The 21,164-nt window shown below is 40.3% G+C and overlaps 1 protein-coding gene across 2 annotated transcripts in view; it reads right to left on the bottom strand.

Annotated features, from left to right (window-relative positions):
- Positions 1-21,164, bottom strand: part of DYNC2H1 (dynein cytoplasmic 2 heavy chain 1) — a 397,803-nt gene that overhangs the window by 189,161 nt on the left and 187,478 nt on the right. For both annotated transcript variants that reach the window (XM_077805779.1, XM_077805787.1), the window contains exons 70-72: positions 18,339-18,428; positions 11,313-11,378; positions 6,604-6,654 (exon numbers count right to left, since the gene is read on the bottom strand). In XM_077805779.1, coding sequence (XP_077661905.1) covers positions 6,604-6,654; positions 11,313-11,378; positions 18,339-18,428 — 207 coding nt within the window. The remainder of the gene's footprint in view (positions 1-6,603; positions 6,655-11,312; positions 11,379-18,338; positions 18,429-21,164) is intronic.

Raw genomic sequence — 21,164 nt, 5'->3', positions numbered from 1 at the left:
AAGGAAATAAATAAAGATGACATTTAAGTAAATTCCATCTTAATGTCTATTTCCACATCCAGGAAGATGAGCTTCCTTTGGGCAAACCAAAGGAAAAATAATTCCTGGTAATGTATGGAGAACAGCGTTTATCCTTGTGAAGATGATTCTGAATTTGGAAGAATCTTCTCTTCATGGGCCAGTGTGTATTAAGAGCATACATTTTGGAGATATTTCTGGCTGTTGTGCTTGTAACCAGGAAGCATGGCATTAGTAGCCATTAGTTTGAAATATTTGGTTCTGACAGACTTTAGCCCCCTGGACAGATCCCAGATAGGGAAGACAGGATTATGGTTTGGACAAATGCTGCACAAGGACATTTATTATTCTTGGATGATCTACCAGAGATTTAGATGAGCCCTTGTGTAATATGCTATTTAGTGTTGGGTCATCAGCAATGATGGTGGGAGGTCTCAGATTAGGTCATTCTGTAAAATTCCAGAAGAGCTACAATGCTTGTTTTCTTGGGCTTGACTATCTTGACACCAATGGGAGAACACTGTCCAAATTCTTGCACAGGCCAATGGATAGAAACTCTTTGGAGTTTCTATGAAGCTATGAAACACCATTATTTTGGAGGAATCGATTATCTTGTTTAGTACCCGTCATTACATAGCCATTATGTCACTCAGTCTGGATTAGGATGCAGTAGCAGGCTATAACATAGCAGATGGAGTGGAGACCCTTTATGACATCTTCACTAGGTCCAAGTACCATGGACTTCTTGGCTGATTTTAGAGCAACAACAATAGCAGTTTCCCCCCATTTTTTAAAACTTCTGTAAGACTCGTCCTAGTAGTAAAAGGGGGGGAAGCATAGACAAGCAAATTCAGCTGTTAGTGAATATTACTGTATGTTTCCAGTCATCTTGGGTGAAGAAAATCACTGTTTTTTTGGTGTTCTGACTGAACACAAATAGATACTCTTGGTGATGGCCTAGCTCCCTGGATATGAGCTTTTTAGCTTTTTGGACTGTCTATCTGCTGAAAGCTTACCCTGTCCACTTGTATCGTCAATATGCCCCTTTTATACTGATTGCTGTTATTAGGTGAGGTGACCTTCTGCCCAAGAAAAAAAAGTTATTGTTTGGCATTTAGATTTGCACTTCTTCTGCCCTATTCCTGCTTGATATATTCCATGATCATTGTAAAGTCTCATTGAACAAGAAAGTGCTCCTTTCTCAAGGGCTCCCGGAATTCTGATGAGCCATGCTGACCATCTCTAGGAAGTTGATACTGTAGGGAATTTCTGATGCTGATCATGTTCCAGGATGTTGTCCCACATGTAATCCCCATCCTGGAAGACTGGCATATGCGGTCAGGGTTTTGGACTCAAGATTTTGCAGTAAGAATGCTACCATACTATCCTGTTTCCACCCAGTGATAGGCTGGATGTTATCTTTATTTTCCTCTAAATCTCTAATTTGGGAATGGTTACAGGTTTTTAAAAGGAATCCCAAAAACTCTCTCATGTGCAGTCCTGTCCACAGAATAATGTTTGAGGCCAAATGACCAAAGAACAGCAGGTAAATATGGATGAAGGATACTCTGTTCTATAATACCCCGGACATCAGTGCCTTTGTTTTTTTAAGTCTTTCTTGTGTAGGAAATGTTCTGGTTCTCTTTGTGTTTATCTCGACTCCTCGAATATCCTATGAAAATCCTATACTAGTGTAGCGGATAGGAGGGAAGCAGTAGATGTGATAGATCTTGATTTTAGTAAGGCTCCCACATGACATTTTCTTAACTAAACTAAGGAAATGTGGTATAGATGAAAATATTATAAATTAGGGGCATAACTGACTGAAAGATCATACTAAACAAATAGTTCTCAATGGTTTGCTGTCAAACTGGTAGGACATATCTAGTGGGATCCTGCATGGGTCTGTCCTGGATCTGGTACTTTTAAACACTTCCAATAACAACATGAATAATGGAGAGGACTATGTTTATAAAATGTGTGGCAGACACCAAGCTTCGGGAGGTTGCAAGGACTTTGGAGAATGGATGAGAATTCAAAATGACCTTGTCAAATTGGTCTGAAATCAATATAATGAAATTCAGTAAAGACAAATGCAAAGTACTACACGTAGGAAAGAAAAATCAAATGCCCAACTACAACATGGGGGGTAACGGTTAGGCACTAGTGTTGCTGAAAAGGATCTGGGGGTTATAGTAGATCACATATTTACTAAAAGCCAAAAACGTGATGCAGTTGTGAAAAAGGCTAATATCATTCTGGAGTGTATTAATAGGAGTGTTGTATGTAAGACATGGGAGGTATGTTGTATGTAAGACATGCCGCTCTACTCAGCAGTAGTGGCGCCTCATCCAGAGTACTATGTCCAGTTTTGGACTCCACGCTTCAGGAAAGATGTGGACAGAGGAACAAAAATTATAAAAGATTAGAAAATCTGACCTAAAAAGAAAGGTTAAAAAAAAAAAGGTACATTAGAACCTTATTTATCCAACCCTCCCTTAACCAGCTCTCCATAGTTACCCAACAACCAGGACTCTGGGGCCAGAAGCGAGTGATCTCTCCTCTGGCCACTAGATGGCACTGCAGCATCACATTTTCCCATTCTCCGATTTACCTGGAATTTTGATTATCTGATCTGGCCTTGATCCCAATTAGATTGGATAAACTGAGATCTACTGTAAGTTTAGTCTTCTGAAAAGAAGACTGAGTAGGGATCTGATAACAGTCTCCAAATATGGTAAGGGCAGTTATCAAGAGAATAAGTGATTAACTGATTAACTGTCCTCCATGTTGGGCTGCATTAATAGGAACATTGCCAGCAGATCAAGGGAAGTGATTATTCCCCTCTGTTCGGCACCGGTGAGGCCACATCTGGAGTATTGCATCCATTTTTGGGCTCCCCACTACAGAAAGGATGTGGACAAATTGGAGAGAGTCCAGCAGAGGGCAATGAAAATGATTAGGAGGCTGGGGCACATAAATTAGGAGAAGAGGCTGAGGGAACTGGGCTTCTTTAGTATGCAGAAGAGAAGAGTAGAGTGAGGGGGGATTTGATAGCAGCCTTCAACTACCTGAAGGGGGGTTACAAAGAGGATGGAGCTAGGCTGTTCTCAGTGACGGCAGATGACAGAACAAGGAGCAATGGTCTCAAGTTGCAGTGGGGGAGGTTTAGGTTGGATATTAGGAAAAACTATTTCACTAGGATGGTGGTGAAGCACTGGAATGGGTTACCTAGAGAGGTGGTAGAATCTCCATCCTTAGAGATTTTAAAGGGATGGCTTGAAAAAGCCCTGGCTGGGATGATTTAGTTGGGGTTGGTCCTGCTTTGAGCGGGGTTTGGACTAGATGACCTCCTGAGGTCTCTTCCAACCCTAATCTTCTATGATTCTATGTACACTGAAGGTAGGCCAAGTAGTAATGGGCTTAATCTGCAGCAAGGGAGATTTAGGTTAGATATTAGGAAAACCTTTCTAACTATAAGAATAGTTAAGTACTAGAATAGGTTTCCAAGGGAGGTTGTGGAATCCCTGTTATTGTCTAACCTGTTCTTAAAAACCTCCAAACACCTGTCAGGAATGGCCTACGTACATTTGGTCCTGCTTTAGTGGGGGCGAGAGGGGAAGAGGGACTGGATAAGATGACCTTTCGAGGTCCCTTCCAGCCCTTCATTTATGATTCTATGAGATATTATCAACAATCTCTTATTTAACTTTATTACAAATAATGTGATTGGGATTGGGTCTATGGGTCACTGGTTACAAAGTCCCTGGGCATGATGCTCTGATAAGTGTGGCATCTAAACCATGCGTCAGATGAATCCCTGGACGGCTCAGCTGCTTTATTACCATTTTCAATAGCTTTGTAAACATCCTGGTGGAGGACAACACATAGTAATTGTGTTGATTTTCATAAACAAAAACAAAGAAACTGCAGTTGACTGAACCTTGACTTTGCATATAAGTCTCTGCCTGTTCCACCTACATTAAAAGATCTTCTTGAGACATGGCAGCAACAATAGAAGCTGCTCTCGCTATCCTCAGTTTTGTCTTCTTCAACAACCTGACCAGCCTCATGACATTTAGGATGATGAAGACTTCTACAGATCTTTTTCTTACCATGAAGATTATTGAACGAAGCTTTGAGAACTTTTGGTTGAGGGACAAGATGTAAATCTCAAGGAAATGGGAGAACTTCTGCAAGACAATTTTTTTCTTCTAATCATCTCTTGAGGCTGAAGAAAGAATAAAAAAGGGATGTGGAGGAGCCTGAAATTCCAGAGAATATCTGTATCACTTGTCTGAAGTCAACTGGAATTATGTCTGAAAACTGGGAAATTCTGCTCCTTCGGCCTATTTCTGGACTGAGGCACGCCCTGCTGCAGTCAGAGTGATAGCTTGGATTGGAAGGAGAGACTGAAAGCATTCCCTGATCTGGACTTCCCTATGCTATGCCAGGTCTTACCCCTGCAAAAATAAAAATCCCTTCTCTTGGTCCATCATTGTGAGTAACAACAAAAGAGCTTCTGACTTTATATTACAGCTGGCAGTCCACCTCAATTTTGGGGCAGGGGCTAGAGTTTGTGAAAAGAAGTGAAGATCTGGAGTGCTTTGGGACCCTTTTTTCCTTTTGAGTTTGGCTTTTTGGGTTGTCCTTGGGAGGTGATTTCACCATTGAAGGACTGGTCTCTTATCATGTGATGCTCTGTTTTGCCCCACAGCCTACATGGGGTAGGATCTTGAGCCCCATATTCAGAATCCAATATATAATCAGAGAAGAGGCCCAGGAACTTCTCTAAGAAATCCTCAGGAAGAGGCAGAGTCCAAAAAGACACTAAATTCCTTGACAAGTCAATCAATTATCCACATAAAAACCTGGGAAAGACCTTAGCCATTGTTCCTTTAGAGGTGGATTGGACCAAATCGTCTGGAGGGTTGGACTTACCCTTAAAGAGTTCTTGATGCGTGAGTAAGCCCAGTTTGCTGAATCCAAGGACTGAAGTTGACTGACCAGCCCTTGCAGAGGTATCTTTGGAGCAATCTCTACTGATGTGAGGATGACACAGAGGCCTCAAAATCCATTTACCATCCAAATCCCTTCCCCTCACAGAGCAAGGTTAGGCTCATAGACTTTAAGGACAGAAAGGACCATCATGATCATCTAGTCTGACCTCCTGCACATTGCAGGCTACAGAACCTTGCCCACCCACTGCTGTAATAGACCTATAATCCCTGGCTGAGTTACTGAAATCCTCAAAACATAATTTAAAGACTTCAAGTTACAGAGAATCTGCCATATACACTAGTTTAAACCTGCAAATTACCCCATGCCCCATGCTGCAGAGGAATGTGAACGCCCCCGCCCCTGACCGCCCCCAAGGGTCTCTTATTAATGTGACCTGGGGAAAATTCCTTCCTGACACAAAATATGGCAATGAGTTAGACCCTGAGGAGGTACAAGACCCAGCAGCCAGACACCTGGGAAAGAATTATCTGTGGTAACTCAACACTCGCCCCCATCTAGTGTCCCATCACGGGCCATTGGAGACATTTGCTGACAGCAGTTGCAGATCGGCTACATGCCTTTGTAGCAGTCTCTTCATACCGTCCCCTCCATGAACTTATCAAGCTAAGTCTTGAAGCCAGTTAATTTTTTTTTCTCCACTGCTCCCTTTGGAAGGCTGTTTTGAAGACTGTGAGCAATAATGGCAGAGTTTCCCTTCTGTGGCTCCCAAGAGGGTATCCTCCTCAGAGATGTAGCACCACTCAGCCCTTAATCTGTTCCTTTTGGTTGGCTCCAACATGCTGGGAGGGAGGGGTATGAAACCAAGAGCACAATTCCCCTTCTCTGCACAAAAAAATGTCTTCCCCTACTGCTCATTCTGCTCTAAAATGTGGCTTCCAAACCCAGGGCAGTAATGGATAAGGTGGGAGTGTTCAGTTTCCTTTCTGCCTACATAGTCAGAGACAGAAAATCTAAGGTTGGGAGAAAGGGTTGTCAAGGTCTCAGAACAATGTGGACATGTCTGATTGCCTCTGGTGTTTTTAAGAAGACAGGTGCACCCAAAATATTTTGTGCTGGGGAGAAGTCAGAATCTAGAATTCCCTATTTTAGAGAAAAGAAAAGGAGTACTTGTGGCACCTTAGAGACTAACCCATTTAAGTGAGCTGTAGCTCACAAAAGCTTATGCTCAAATAAATTGGTTAGTCTCTAAGGTGCCACAAGTACTCCTTTTCTTTTTGCGAATACAGACTAATACGGCTGTTACTCTGAAACTTATTTTAGAGAGGGTGGATTTACTGCATTTAAATATAGTTAAATTTACATTTAGGGACAGTACTGCAGTCACACAACAAAAAATGATACAACTTTATCAAAAGTAAAAAAATTACTTATGTTCACATATTTTTAAATATTTCTATTGCTATAAAATAGCTCATCTGTTCATACTATACATACATACACACATATATATATATTTATACAGTAAATAACAAACGTACAATACATTTGAGCATAATCTTTTAGGATTCTATCAATGTATTCCTTATTTCAGAATAAATAAATAAATAAATAAATAAAGCTTACTGATTTTCTTAACATGTCTCCAATGATCACACCTGTAAAAGTATCCCATTCCTATGGAAAAAAATCAAATAAAACAACTTAGACAAGGCATAGGGATATCTTAAAGCACACAACATAATAGTTACAGATAAAGTAGAGGGAGATCTGAGAATAGTACTAACAATTATGAATGAATTTTTAAAGGGGCCTACGGAGTCACCCAGCTCCTGCTGATGTGAGTGCTTAATTCCCTTTGTAAATCCCAAATAAGGTGTTGGAGGGATGGATTTATGAGAAAAGATAAAAGAAGTTAAACACACGTAACTTGACTAATAGAAGTATAGGATGTAGGGGGCATGATATACATTAAAGCCAAGAACTTAGTGGGATTCAAACAGGCACTAGAGATTTCTGTGAATAATATGATCATCAAGAATTACAACAGCATGGACTAAAAAACAAAAACAACGTCTACAACAAAAAAGCCTCCTAAAAGTTATCAAAGGAATATAAACCATCATGCTTCAGTACATAAGCCAACTGAAAGTTTTCCTGTGAGTAGTTTCTTCACTCAGGAACCTATTTTCAAAGGTATTTTAGGCACCTAAAGATGTGTGTAAATCAATGGGAGTTATGCACCTAACCTGTTCAAGGAATTTTGTAAATCCCACTAGGCACCTATCTACATCTGTAGGCATTTACCTAATTACCTTTGAAAATCTTACCGCAACTGCCTGCTTCTGGAGTTCTTGCATTTTCCTCTGAAGCAGCTAGTACTGGACTAGATAGACCTGATCTGATCTGCTTCCTATTACCATTTTGCAGTATTTGAAAGGTATAATCACCAGAGAAAGAGAGGATTTATTTACTGTCATACACTGTGATATAACAGAGTACTCTGACTAAATTAAGAGAGGAAAAAAGTAGAGACAACTTCTTGATGGCAAGATCTATTAGACTGTGGTATAGTCATCCAAGATGAGTACTTTGAGTCACTGTAGCCTAGGCCAGATATTTTTTAAAAAATATTTTTGCTGGGCACAATCCTTCAGGTAGAGGAGGAAAGGGGTAGACCAAATAACTTAATAGTATAAATATTTTACATCTCTAGTATCTATGATTCTATGGCCAGGGGCTAATTTATTATATTTTAAAATATATATAAAAACAATAATAGAGGTTTTCTTATTTAAGGAAAATAGCATTTCTCCGACTTCAGTAGGTCAATCCACACATCCACTGGGCTTTTGTCTATGACGTTACACAATCAAAAGTCAACAGCATCAACAACATAGCAGAGCGTTCTATGGATGCTAGAGCGTTAAATATTGATGCCATTCCATCTCTCCCAAGATTCTTTACAGCCAGTGACTTAGCTAATTAGAAGCAAATTATTTATAACCATCCAAATATAAAAAGGCATATACATATACACATAAACCAGATGCAGCAAGAATCAGGCTACAAAGACTAAGAGGGACCATTTCTTCCTCTACAACCGTGCCCCATTCCCATAATAGGTGTGTTCCTCTTGAACCACAAAACTGTTGACCAGTAAGGGAAGACTCATGAGCACTTGAGACAGAATTTTTACAGTAGTAGGACCTATACTATAGAACTCTCTAGCAAAAGAGATGTAACTTTTAACTTTGCCACATTCAGAGCTAAATAGAAAACATCTCTTCCACTTTGATTTCCATCAATACATTTGTCTCACAAACAAATACTCAACTAATCAAGTAACTTACTTCTAACTGAAGGGAAAGGAGAGAAATATTGATACTAGTTACTTGTTTTAATTCTTGGGAAGTACCTGGATACCGCAGGAATGTGCACTGTATATGAACTGATGTTAGACAGGCAGAAATTCTAACAGCTAATACAAGTGCATAGTAAACATACGTAATCAAGATATAAATTAGTACTCACAAACATTTAAGAAGGCTGAGTAGCCAGGCTTTACTTTAGTCAGAAAAATACTATTTGCAAGTCCTTGCCCTGTAGAATTTATAATCTAAAAGATTAAACAGAGAAGGCAAAACATTCTCAAAAACTGAGAGAAAGGGATAAATTTGAGTCACGGCCTTGAAGTTGGTGAGTGTATCTTAAGTCTTCATACCCTAACCTTGCAACCTTTGTACAATCACTGTCTCCACTGTTTCTTTCAACTTTCCTGTCTTTTTTTCCCCTCATTTCTTTCTCTCTAACAGCTCTATAATTCATCTCTCACTCTCACTACTTCCAACACCCTTGTGCTTGCCTTGGTAATCTTCCACCTTCTCCTTTCTTTCTGGTCTGAGTCGCATCTTGCATCCTAAGGGTAGGTCTACACTTATGGCAGCGTGTAGAGTATAAACACTGCATGCCGGTTAGTATGGTTATAAATGGCAGTGTAGACAGTGAGGCACTGCTTAGGTGAGCAGATAACAGACATGTCAGAACCCTAGGGTTTACTATCATAGAAGAGTAGGACTGGAAGGGACCTCGAGAGATCTTCTAGTCCACTTCCCTGCACTCAAGTATTAACTAGACCAGTGGTTCTCAACATATTTACCATTGTGGGCCACATATGCAGCTCTCTATGTATTATGTGGGCTGCATCTACACAGTATATATACTACCTCTATAGCCCTGAGGACGTCATATGGGCCACAAGCTGTGTGCTTATTGGGCCACAAGTGGGCTGTGGTTGAGAACCACTGATCTAGACCATCCCTAACAGGTGTTTGTCTAACCTGCTCTTAAAAACTCCAATGACAGAGATTCCACAACTTCCCTAGGCAATTTATTCCAATGCTTAACTACCCTGACAGTTAGGAATGTCGAACCTAACTCTCCGTTGCTTCTTGTCCTATTCGTATAGGTTAACAAGGGCAATTTTTCTCCCTCCTCCTTGTAACAACCTTTTATGTACTTGAAAACTGTTATCATGTCGCCACCTCAGTCTTCTCTTGTCCAGATAAAACAAACCCAATTTTTTCAATCTTTCCTCATAGGTCATGTTTCTAGACCTTTAATCGTTTTTGTTGCTGTCTCCTGGGGACTTTCTCCCATTTGTCCACATCTTTCCTGAAATGTGGCACCCAAAACTGGACACAATACTCCAGTTGAGGTCTTATCACGGCAGAGTAGAGGGAAAGAATTACTTCTTGTGTCTTGTTTACAACACTCCTGCTAATGTATGATGATAGCTTTTTTTTTTTTTTTTGCAAGAGTGTTAACTGTTGACTCATATTTGACTTGTGATCCACTATGATCCCTAGATCCCTTACTTCAGTACTCATTCCTAGGCAGTCATTTCCCATTTTGTATGTGTGTAATTGATTGTTCCTCCCTAAGTGGAGTACTTTGTATTTGTCCTTATTAAATTTCATCCTATTTACTTCAGACCATTTCTCTAGTTTGTCCAGGTCATTTTGAATTTTAATCCTATTTTAATCCTCCAAAACACTTGCAACCCCTCCCCGGTTGGTATCATCCACAAACTTTATAAGTGTAATCTTTATGATATTATCTAAATCATTGAAGACGATATTACACAGAACCAGACCCAAGACTGACCTCTGCAGTTTCCCACTCGATATGCCTTTCCAGCTTGACTGTGAACCACTGATAACTACTCTCTGGGAATGGTTTTCCAACCAGTTATGCACCTATCATACAGTAGCTTAATCTAGGTTGTATCTCCCTAATTTGTTTATGAGATGGTCCTGCGAGACAGTGTTGAAAGACTTACTAAAGTCAAGATATATCACATCTACTGCTTCCCCCCTTATCCAGTAGGCTTGTTACCCTGTCAAAGAAAGCTATTACGTTGGTTTGACATGATTTGTTTTTGACAAACCATGCTGACTGTTACTTATCACCTCATTATATTCTAGGTATTTGCAAATTGATTGCTGATTATTAGCTCCATTATCTTTCTGAGTACTGAAGTCAAACGCTACATGGCTTTCTACATGCCCAAACAATGCCTCCCATATCTACTCTGCCTTTTTTAGCAGTGAATTGTCCCACTTCCGGAGCCTTTCCCTGCTGCCTCTCCACAGCCAAAGCCTTTTCCTATCACATGTAACTAGCCACACTGCAGTGTGGATGCAGCCTGCCTTTCACTGCATCATGTACTCTACGTACCCTACACACCACCGTAAGCTAGACAAGGCCTAACGGTTTATCTAAAATGCCATTACCAAACTCATCTTTCCCTCCTGCTGCAGATGCCATCTCACTTCTTTCAATCTCTTAACCTTCTCAACATATATTTCCACATCAGATTCAAACTTCTCGTCCTCACCATCACCCTACATCTTCTCTGTTGTTTTCCACCTCTCTCCTTTGGGATCTGCACACTAACTCTAATCACCTTCCTGTCAGAGCTTTCTCTAAAAAACACACTGCATTTTCTTCCATTCTCTCTACACTCCCACATGTTCATCCTGGTCCTGGAAGCCATGCTGTGCCTTCTCCTTAAAACCCCTCTTTAAAATTTACTTTTCCATGATCTCTCCAATGATGGCCTATATTTCCAACCTAATATAATTAAAGTTAACACCCAAAATAAGAAACTGTTTAAAATTATCATACAGAAATACAAGTACATAAATACAAAAATAACCACTGTATATTTACTGCACCAGGCCACTACACAAACATATGAATCCTAATTTACATTTATTTGGCTGTTTTAAGATTAAGTAAAACACCTGGGTTTGTTTTTTTACAGTACTTACGTTATCTTGGAAAAGTTCAGGGTGCATTCCTCTTACAAAATGCAAAGCAAACATTAGTTGATCAGCCTGAAATAAGACCAAGGTAAATGGATAAATACATTTTTCAGACATCACCATCCTGCTTTTCTAATTTTACCTCTGAGTAAAGCTAGCTAACAGAACCTCAGTCACTAAGCACCTATCCTGATCAGTACAGCAGGTGACATGGAACATCACTCAGATACACTATATATCACTCCAAGATAGTTAACTGGAGACAGATTCAAACCACAACTCCAGATCTGAATACACACAAATTTTGCAGGAAGAGAGGGGATGGAGTTTTAACCAAAAACCACAAATTATTTTAGAAACAATAAAAATTAGAAATGTTTTGAAATAATGTGCTCTGCTGATGCAGGAGGTAGAACTTCCAGCAGTAGCTCAATGGGATAAAGGGAGCAGATATCTAAGCCAAGATTTTCAAAAACAGATGTCTAAAGGTTGTTATGGTCATATTTAGATTCCTGAATAGGCAGTATGATACGTAAAGATTGTGAGCACCCAACAACTCCCACTGTAGTCAGTGGGGAGATGCTGGAAGCTCCTCACTTTTGAAAATAATATATGTATTTCTTTACGTTTCTAAATATGAACTTAGAAACCTAACTCTAGGTCCCCATTCTGAAAAATCTTGAAAAAAATCCTGGAAACTGGAAGACTCTTTCCACCAGACTACAAAAGTTTCCAGGTATGGTAAACTTTGGGATGAATGTTTTTCTTCACTAGAGAGGGGAGCAGGCACAATAAATCTGTTCCCTCATCTCCTGTTTGCACCTGTGAATGTTACAGGTAAACTTCCTTCCCATCAAGTCCAGCTATTTGGATTCCTTATTTGATGAAGAGGGCCTAGATTGAATTTGATGGTTCCTCTTATTCATAGCCTCCATCACAAGAGAGTTGGGATTAGGGTGGGAGAAGAATTACCCTATTCCTTTGTGTGGGATGTAGTATTTCTTATTTACACACTTACATGTTGGTGGAATTGTGGCAGATGTTTGCCTCAGGGCATGTGCAGGAGATAAGAGTGCCTCGCTGACAGGCAGGGCAACCTTTCCTTGGGGATTGATGTTCATGATATCAACCAGGGAATGTTTGGACTCTTGCACCTCCTCAAGTGGCACTTGAAGGGAGTATGCTGGACTTTTCATCTACCTAGAAGGGTGGTGGTGGCATTACAACCTTGTCTAGAAATGAACAGGACTTTCCAGATGGAGGTGACATCTCCTCTGAGACTCCTGTTCCTCTTCCATATGTGCCAGTACCTGAGAAGTGTGTGTACTGAGGTGTGTGGTGCCAATGTTCACTTTATTCTAGGATAGTCTGTAGGAGCCAGTCATTGGTACAGTACTGGTGGTTACCAGTGCTTTCTCTTAGGCATCCGATGGAGCTGGTTGCCAAAGTGGACCCATGGATCCCTGTAACCTCACTGAGGAGGTGTACAAGGGAAGGGACCCCAATGATAATCATAATCTCTGGGTCTATGATGTCTTGCAGGTTCCCCAGAAGCAACTTTATGAAAGGGGATACTGGGGATAAGGTAGAATGCTAACAGGATGGATCCCTGTACCAATCTCTGAGTCAGAGGAATCTTCCCCTGCATTAGAACATCCTCTGATGTTCTAATCAGTACCGAAGGCTGGAGTTTTAAACCAGTCCCAACATGCTGCTTTTGTAGCTGTAGTGTGGAGGTGAAGCTGATAGATCCTCCCATAATTGGAGATTCAGGTTAACCAGAAATAATGAGATTCTCTGAAGAAAGGAACCTGGAAACGGGTGGATGACTCTGATATCCTTCACCCGAAGTTAGAATTAGGGTGGTGAGATGGAAGTTGTTGTGGTACTGAGATGATTGAAGGGGAATGTCCCCTTGCAGAGGCACTGCAAGATACCACTACTAGGGCATGAATGGCAGCCCTGTCAGTGTCTCTCGGAGCCACAATGGATCAGAAAGTGCCACTGTGGTAGTTGCTCTTGTGTAGGCACCTCCGAGCAGAGCTGCTTCCTCAGTAGTGATGCTATGGTACCAGACTCAGCAGGAGAATGTATCCTTACAGAGATGAGAAGTCTTCCAAAAGTGGGTCTTATGTGATGATCTGCCTCTCTTCTTCATTTCCATGCTCAGGGAGGTATGTTTCCTCTTTTTTGAACTTAAATTGTCTGGGGTTGCAGACAAAGCAGAAACAGTGACCCAAGGGTGTCTGTGTCACAAAGGCCGATGTACGGGGAGGGCGGAAAGCGGACACCTCAGGAGCTAGGGCATATTTATTAGTATGAGCTTAAGTCTAGCCTCTCTGTTGTTCTTGGATCTGCTCTGAAAACCCAGACAGACCTTTCATTTGGCAGGGGAAAAAGACCTGCAGCAAGTCTCACAGGTCTTAAACCCTGGAGTCTTCAGCATAACAATTATGCTCCAACACAAAAACTTGGAGAAAAGGAGGAGCTGCCCCCTCTTTTTGACCCACAAAAAATAAAGTGAAATAAAGGTATTGTGAAAATAAATAATGCAAAAAGAGAAACAACTAAGCCAAATAAATAAAACAGTCATTCACAAGTTAATGCAGGAAGCTGAATACAGCAGGCAGAAGAACTATCCATCTCAAACTGCAGGTGACTGAGAAGGAACAGAGTGGTGCCTACCTATATACTCTCTTTCAGAGCACGAGGCACCATTCTGCACAGGCACAGGTCCCCAAATACTACTTTGCAGTCTTCGCTTGAGAGTGCAGAGGCACGCACAAATCCTCCAGTGGAGTATCCGTAGGAACATATATACAAAGAATAACAAGGGGATAATCCCTCATCAATCCTGCCTGTAAGAAATCTAAGGCTTGTGTCGGTTAGTGTGAAGTCTTTCATGTTACTGTCCTTCCTCAGGTTGTGCTGGCTTTGCTGCCAACACAAGGATAAATTCACATCTTTGTTCCAGGTTGACTCTCAGAGCATGAACCACTGGAGTGGTCTGGAGTGACTCTGTGCCCAGAGGTCCTGGCCATTGCATCGAACCATTGTACCCAAAAGAGAGGGGACAAATCTCATTAGGGTGACAAGGTCCAAAATACAGGGGTCACTAGCTGGTCCAGTTTCTGTAATCTCTCCTCTTATAAGAAATCCCTTTTCTGTTTTTGGTGTTTATCAGGGGCCCATATGGATCATTTCCTATGAGGGGATGAGAACAGGCTTCTTGTGGTTCAGATCAAAGAATGTACACCTGCATTCCAGCCTGTCTCAGGTCCATACTACTTGAGTATGCCTCTTTTTAATGATGTATATGTAGTATGTGTTCATTTTTTAAAAGTCAAAACTAAATAATGCAAGGAATGTCTGACTCATTTAGTTTACCAGTACGCAACTGCTTTTATTTTTATTGAAAACATCCTTTACTTAAAAATCATTACATATAGAACAGTTTAGATGTTAAGACATCAGGCAATGCCACAGTTCAGCTGGAAATCAACTTACGAACTTGTTCATTTCTGCACCAAGCCACCATATAAATGCCAGTTTTTCCAGTAAATTCACATTTAATGCTAAATTATAGCATTTTAAATTCATCTATAAACCCTGACAAATCAAAGGGTCAGATGTGGTAACATCAGTGATCTCACAATAAAAGTAAATGATAATGATTCATTTTCAGGCTGGAAAGTGGTTGAGAAGCGCACATGAGAAAAAAAAAGTTTGATTAATGACTTGCTGAGCTTCTCCTTAACAACTGCAAAATTCTATAGCTAAATGAGATAGAGAAGAAAGTAAGTAACAACAGTGTTCCACATTCAACTGGATAAAAACACCAATAATAATTACTAGTTTCTATGTGTGCCTCTGGTTCTTTATTTGAAAGCTTGGTGGCTGGGCAAACAGCTGAGGCAGAGAGCTAGTGCTGAAGTTGGGGTATGGGGGCAGACATAAAGGCCTATAACTTGGTGGAAGTAAATAAGAGAAACAGGAGAGTTTTGATGACTTCCCAAGAAAGTTCTAAGAAAAGGAGTTTAAACTGCTGATCCTGACAACAGCCAACAATGAAACTCAATTCAAGAAATAACTTAACTGGATATAGAACTAATTTCAAAAGAATCAAGGTCAGCTGAGGTGGAAGTTCCATGAAACTTTTTCAGGAATGAACACTAGGAGAGTTACATTCAAATCAAACGTAAACTGATGTCTTTTCTGATTGGAAATTAGTACATGGACTCTGAGTAGCAAGTGAACTTACTAAGCGAACACAAGAAAGCAGTCATATACAGTACAAAGAGTCAAAAACACCCCAAGGTGAAACAATACCTGTGATAACATTGAAGAAACAAGAAAGTAAACTGTGGCATACAGGAAAAACAGCAAGAGCAGAGGGCAAACATCTGTGGAGCCTTTTGACCCAGTCACCAACAACAGGTATATTACTCTTGGGAAGAAAAAAGAAGGGTGCAGAAAAATAACAAAAGGGAGCTAGAGAACTTAAATACGGACAGAAAACCCTGGGAATGATACTGGACAGCAAATTACATAAGAGTTGTGATTCAATAACACAAGAACAAAATATGAATATAATTATGTAGCAATATGTTGCTAAGGAGATAGGTAATATTCCTGTCTTTATACAGTTCTGCAGCATGGCATTCAATTGTGTAAATCTCAGAAATATATTGACATATTGAAGGTAGTGAACTGAAGAGCAATTAGATAATCAGATAAAATTAAGACTTTGAAAAATTAGGCTAAATATCAGGAAAAACTGCCTAACAATGAGCTCTATTACTGTTTAGAATAGTTTCCCAAGAGAACTGATATAAGATGCACTGCTTGGGAATTTTCAACGAAGTTTGGATCAAATACTAAAAAATGTACCACAGGGAACACTATCTAAGTGTACTATAGGAAAGAAGATGAAGTATGTGACCTAAGGCATCATTTTCATCTCCAACATCTATGATACTAATAAACGGGATAATTTAATTTTACTTTATGTTAGTTGCGTTAACTAATGTTGTATGCGATTAACAGAAAAACAAAATATGCTCATTGGCTTTCTTATACAGATTGTTTTGCAAGCCTGATCTGGAGCACTAGGTATTTATAATCAAAATATGTGGGTATTTACCAATGAATGAGTCTATGTCACAAGATGAAACTGTTACAACAGTAGATATGTTAATGCTGATATTTAGGAAATATATACTGTAATATACCATTTAATTCCATTTAAAATACTTTTGGGATTTTTGCAGACATAGAGAGTCAGCAATGTATTTACCACAAGTTGTTATGGTGATTGAGTGACATAAATGTTAATGAGTATAAGATGAACTAACAAATTAACCTTTGAAAAACGGCGCACCCGAAATGTAGTGGGGTGTGGAAATATAGATAAGGGAAAGGAATTGAAATTTTCATAACTATGTATGAACCTCAATGGGCATCAGCATAACAAATTATAAAAGTGTATTCCAGTTTGCATGCCTTGGGACACACCAGTGTGACAACCACTGCTGATGATGACGAGGAAGATAATGACTTACACTCTGAGGTTCCCAAGCAGGAGATGTGAGTGAGGGCTGAACATTTTGTACTATTGCTCTATCTGCTGTTGTATTTCAGGGCTTGTGGGATTGTTCATCTGTTTGGTGGATTTGTTAATCAATGGACTGGTGATAAATTGCAAGTGTTTCCTGTGTGATCCTCAAGTCTCTCATTCTAACAATATTGGTAATAATCTTCCTGATGCTGTAGCCACTGAGGAGACTGAACCCTTATCGACTACTGTAGTTTAAGAGATTAATCAATAATCAACACACTAATCCATCAGTTAGGTTAAAACAATTCAGCATGTTCAAATTGTCAGATTGGTTAGTCCATTTTAAAAAAACAATGTTATTAAAAAGTCTACTGTTACAAAAGAGGTCAATGATTTTTCAGTGTCTCTTCACTTCCTTTTCAGTCCACTGTGTCTAGCATACTAACATATAAAATCATACTTTCTCTCTATTCTTAGATAGTCCAGTGGTGTCATATTGCTGTCAATTGACACAACAGCAAAAATTAACAGCGAGGCATGCTCAAAGCATGCCTAAGCAAATATTCCTTTAATGACCTGCAACAACAGAGGAAAAATATTATTCAAGCTAAATAGAAAAAACAACACTGCACATGAACCAAAAAGTGTATAAGGATCCTCGAGCAACTCAACCACTTTATCTTTCTTTGTGTGCAGTAGAAGTACCTTAGGTTGCATCTACATTTCCAAATGTATTTCTGCATTTTATTGCAGAATCTAATCATCAGGGTGATTTAAAAAAAAAACCCCTAAATGTTTATAACTATTAATATTAAATTTTCTGATTCTAAGCCACACTGTCTGAAGTACTATTCAGAATAAAATTCAAGCCAGTGAATTTTGTGTGTGTGTGTGTTTTTTTAGTTGTGTAAGTATTTAGTTATTGCTGGTATTACTGTGGTAGTGCTGAAGAGTGAAAAGGTTCCAATTAGAGATCAGGGGACCTATTATGCGGGACTCTGTAAAAGCGGACACACATAAAACAAAAAAGATTTAAGGATAGAAAGCCAAAGCCGTTTCTGCTTCTTCCTAAACAAGAATTATGTGTTTGATGGGGACAAACTTGTAGCCTCTGCTGCAGTTCTGCAGAGGCTAGTGCAGCCTCAGCACGGAAAGAACCCCGTGATCTCTGCATAGGGTTAAAAGAGCGACAGTACATGTAGTAGGTTGCTGATGGGGCACAGAGGTCATTTTTTCTCCTAAAGCAGCCACAAAGCTGCTCTGTTTTGGTGTATTACCTGCTGAAGAACAATTACATGATACAAAGTCAGCTCCCAAAAGCTAATGCACCCATTACTCATACACACCCAGAATTTAGTATTATAGTATATACAGTGATCCAAAATACTGCATATGTGAAGCAGGCCAAGTTATGGTTGCTGTGAGAATATAGTTTCACATTTAGTACAGAAAAGAGCAAAGAAAATGCATCTTACCTTAAACAAGCAGCGACAGACATATTCATACACCATATGTTTTAATGAGCTGATAAGAGACATAATTCTTTCTTCAGTATTTTCTGAATCCTGAAGAAAAGTAGTTTGAACATGAAAAGTTCAACTGGACAAAAACATGTATATATGTGCAAATACCAGCCCATGTATTTAAAGTCAGACACCTAAATAAGAGGCCTAATTTTCAGAGTTGCTGAGCACTCAGATGTCCTACTGAGCTCCCTTGCAGCCCCCAGTGACTGTATTTATGTCCCACAATATAGATTTAGAGGTCTAAATTCATATATGAACATTCTGGCCTTAGTCATGGAAAACAGGCTGAATATTCAAAACATCTGTGACAAATTCCAGGGGATCTGAACCTGCAACCATTTGCACATAAACTATTACACTTCCCACTGCTCTACTCAGATACTACACCAAACAAAATAGACTAAACTGGCAACCCAGGAGACTGTTTCTCTAAACCACAGACCAGGCACAACGCAGGAAGCGATAACACAAGTTTCTCCACACTGCCCCACCCATGTTTTATCCCGGCCTTGGAGAAACCACATCTAAGAATGAAAGAATAGTTAATTCTCCATACCCATTAAATCCTTGGTCTCTACGCTGATAGCTTGGCCTCACTACTGACTTATTAATTATTATTATTAATTAAATTAATTTTGCTAAAGGAGTTGGCGGATGTGATTGCAGAGCCATTGGCCATTATCTTTGAAAACTCATGGCGATTGGGGGAAGTCCCGGACGACTGGAAAAAGGCTAATGTAGTGCCCATCTTTAAAAAAGGGAAGAAGGAGGATCCTGGGAACTACAGGCCAGTCAGCCTCACCTCAGTCCCTGGAAAAATCATAGAGCAGGTCCTAAAGGAATCAATTCTGAAGCACTTAGAGGAGAGAAAAGTGATCAGGAACAGTCAGCATGGATTCACCAAGGGAAAGTCATGCCTGACTAATCTAATTGCCTTCTATGATGAGATAACTGGCTCTGTGGATGAGGGAAAAGCAGTGGACATGTTGTTCCTTGACTTTAGCAAAGCTTTTGACATGGTCTCCCATAGTGTTCTTGACAGTAAGTTAAACAAGTATGGGCTGGATGAATGGACTATAAGGTGGATAGAAAGTTGGCTAGATTGTCGGGCTCAACGGGTAGTGATCAATGGCTCCATGTCTAGTTGGCAGCCGGTATCAAGTGGAGTGCCCCAAGGGTCGGTCTTAGGGCCGGTTTTGTTCAATATCTTCATAAATGATCTGGAGGATGGTGTGGACTGCACCCTCAGCAAGTTTGCAGATGACACTAAACTGGGAGGAGAGGTAGATACGCTGGAGGGTAGGGATAGGATACAGAGGGACCTAGACAAATTAGAGGATTGGACCAAAAGAAAGCTAATGAGGTTCAACAAGGATAAGTGCAGAGTCCTGCACTTAGGACAGAAGAACCCCATGCACCGCTACAGACGAGGGACTGAATGGCTCAGCAGCAGTTCTGCAGAAAAGGACCTAGTGGTTACAGTGGACAAGAAGCTGGATATGAGTCAACAGTGTCCCGTTGTTGCCAAGAAGGCCATTGTCATTTTGGGAGGTATATGTAGGGGCATTGCCAGCAGATAGAGGGACGTGATCGTTCCCCTCTATTCGACATTGGTGAGGCCTCATCTGGAGTATGGTGTCCAGTTTTGGGCCCCACACTACAAGAAGGATGTGGAAAAATTGGAAAGAGTCCAGCGGAGGGCAACAAAAATGATTAGGGGACTGGAACACACAACTTATGAGGAGAGGCTGAGGGAACTGGGATTGTTTAGTCTGCGGAAGAGAAGAATGAGGGGGGATTTGGTAGCTGCTTTTAATGACCTGAAAGGGGTTTCCAAAGAAGATGGATCTAGACTGTTCTCAGTGGTAGCAGACGACAGGACAAGGAGTAATGGTCTCAAGTTGCAGTGGGGGAGGTTTAGGTTGGATATTAGGAAAAAATTTTTCACTAGGAGGGTGGTGAAACACTGGAATGCGTTACCTAGGGAGATGGTGGAATCTCCTTCCTTAGATATTTTTAAGATCAGGCTTGACAAAGCCCTGGCTGGGATGATTTAGTTGGGGATTGGTCCTGCTTTGAGCAGGGGGTTGGACTAGATGACCTCCTGAGGTCCCTTCCAGCCCTGATATTCTATGATTCTATATTATATTATTATTATTATACATTTAAATTGCAGTTGCGTATAGACACTCAAGCCGGGTTGGGCCACACTGTACCAGGCATTATACAAAACATATAGAAAATGACAGTCGTAGCCCCCAAAGCATTTACTATCTAAAAGACAAACATAGCAGGAGGATGAAACAAACCAGGGTATCAGGGTGAGGGTAGAGGAGATGGTGGGTGTAATAAAAATAATATAATCTGTATAGTTTTTGGCTAATCTGCAGCAGTAAGCACAATTTGCACATGCTTAGCCATTATCAGGTTGCAGTATACTGTAAGCATTATGAGGAAGGACTTGAAGAAGGATAATGTGGCTTTACAGATTGACTTGATGGGAAGTTTTCCCACATCTATAGGGCAACACAGGAGAAAGCTTGAAGACACTTGTCAGAGAAGCAGGTAATCAACTTTACAATAGGATATTAGGGTGGATAGGTAGTATGACGCTAAATTGTGAAAGGTTTTGAAAATAAAGACAAGAAGTTAGTGTTTGATGTTATGGAAAGAGGTGGGGCCAGTGGAGGATTGTAGGGATGGGGATTTATATAGTCAGAGTAATGAGCCAGCAAAATGATTTTAGCAGCAGCATTTTGAATGGCCTTGAACGGG

This window comes from Eretmochelys imbricata, chromosome 1 (genome assembly GCF_965152235.1).
Source record: "Eretmochelys imbricata isolate rEreImb1 chromosome 1, rEreImb1.hap1, whole genome shotgun sequence".
In the NCBI taxonomy this organism is placed as follows: Eukaryota; Metazoa; Chordata; order Testudines; family Cheloniidae; genus Eretmochelys; species Eretmochelys imbricata.
The sequence above is the reverse complement of the archived record's forward strand: the minus strand, read 5'-3'. Positions and strand labels throughout refer to the sequence as shown.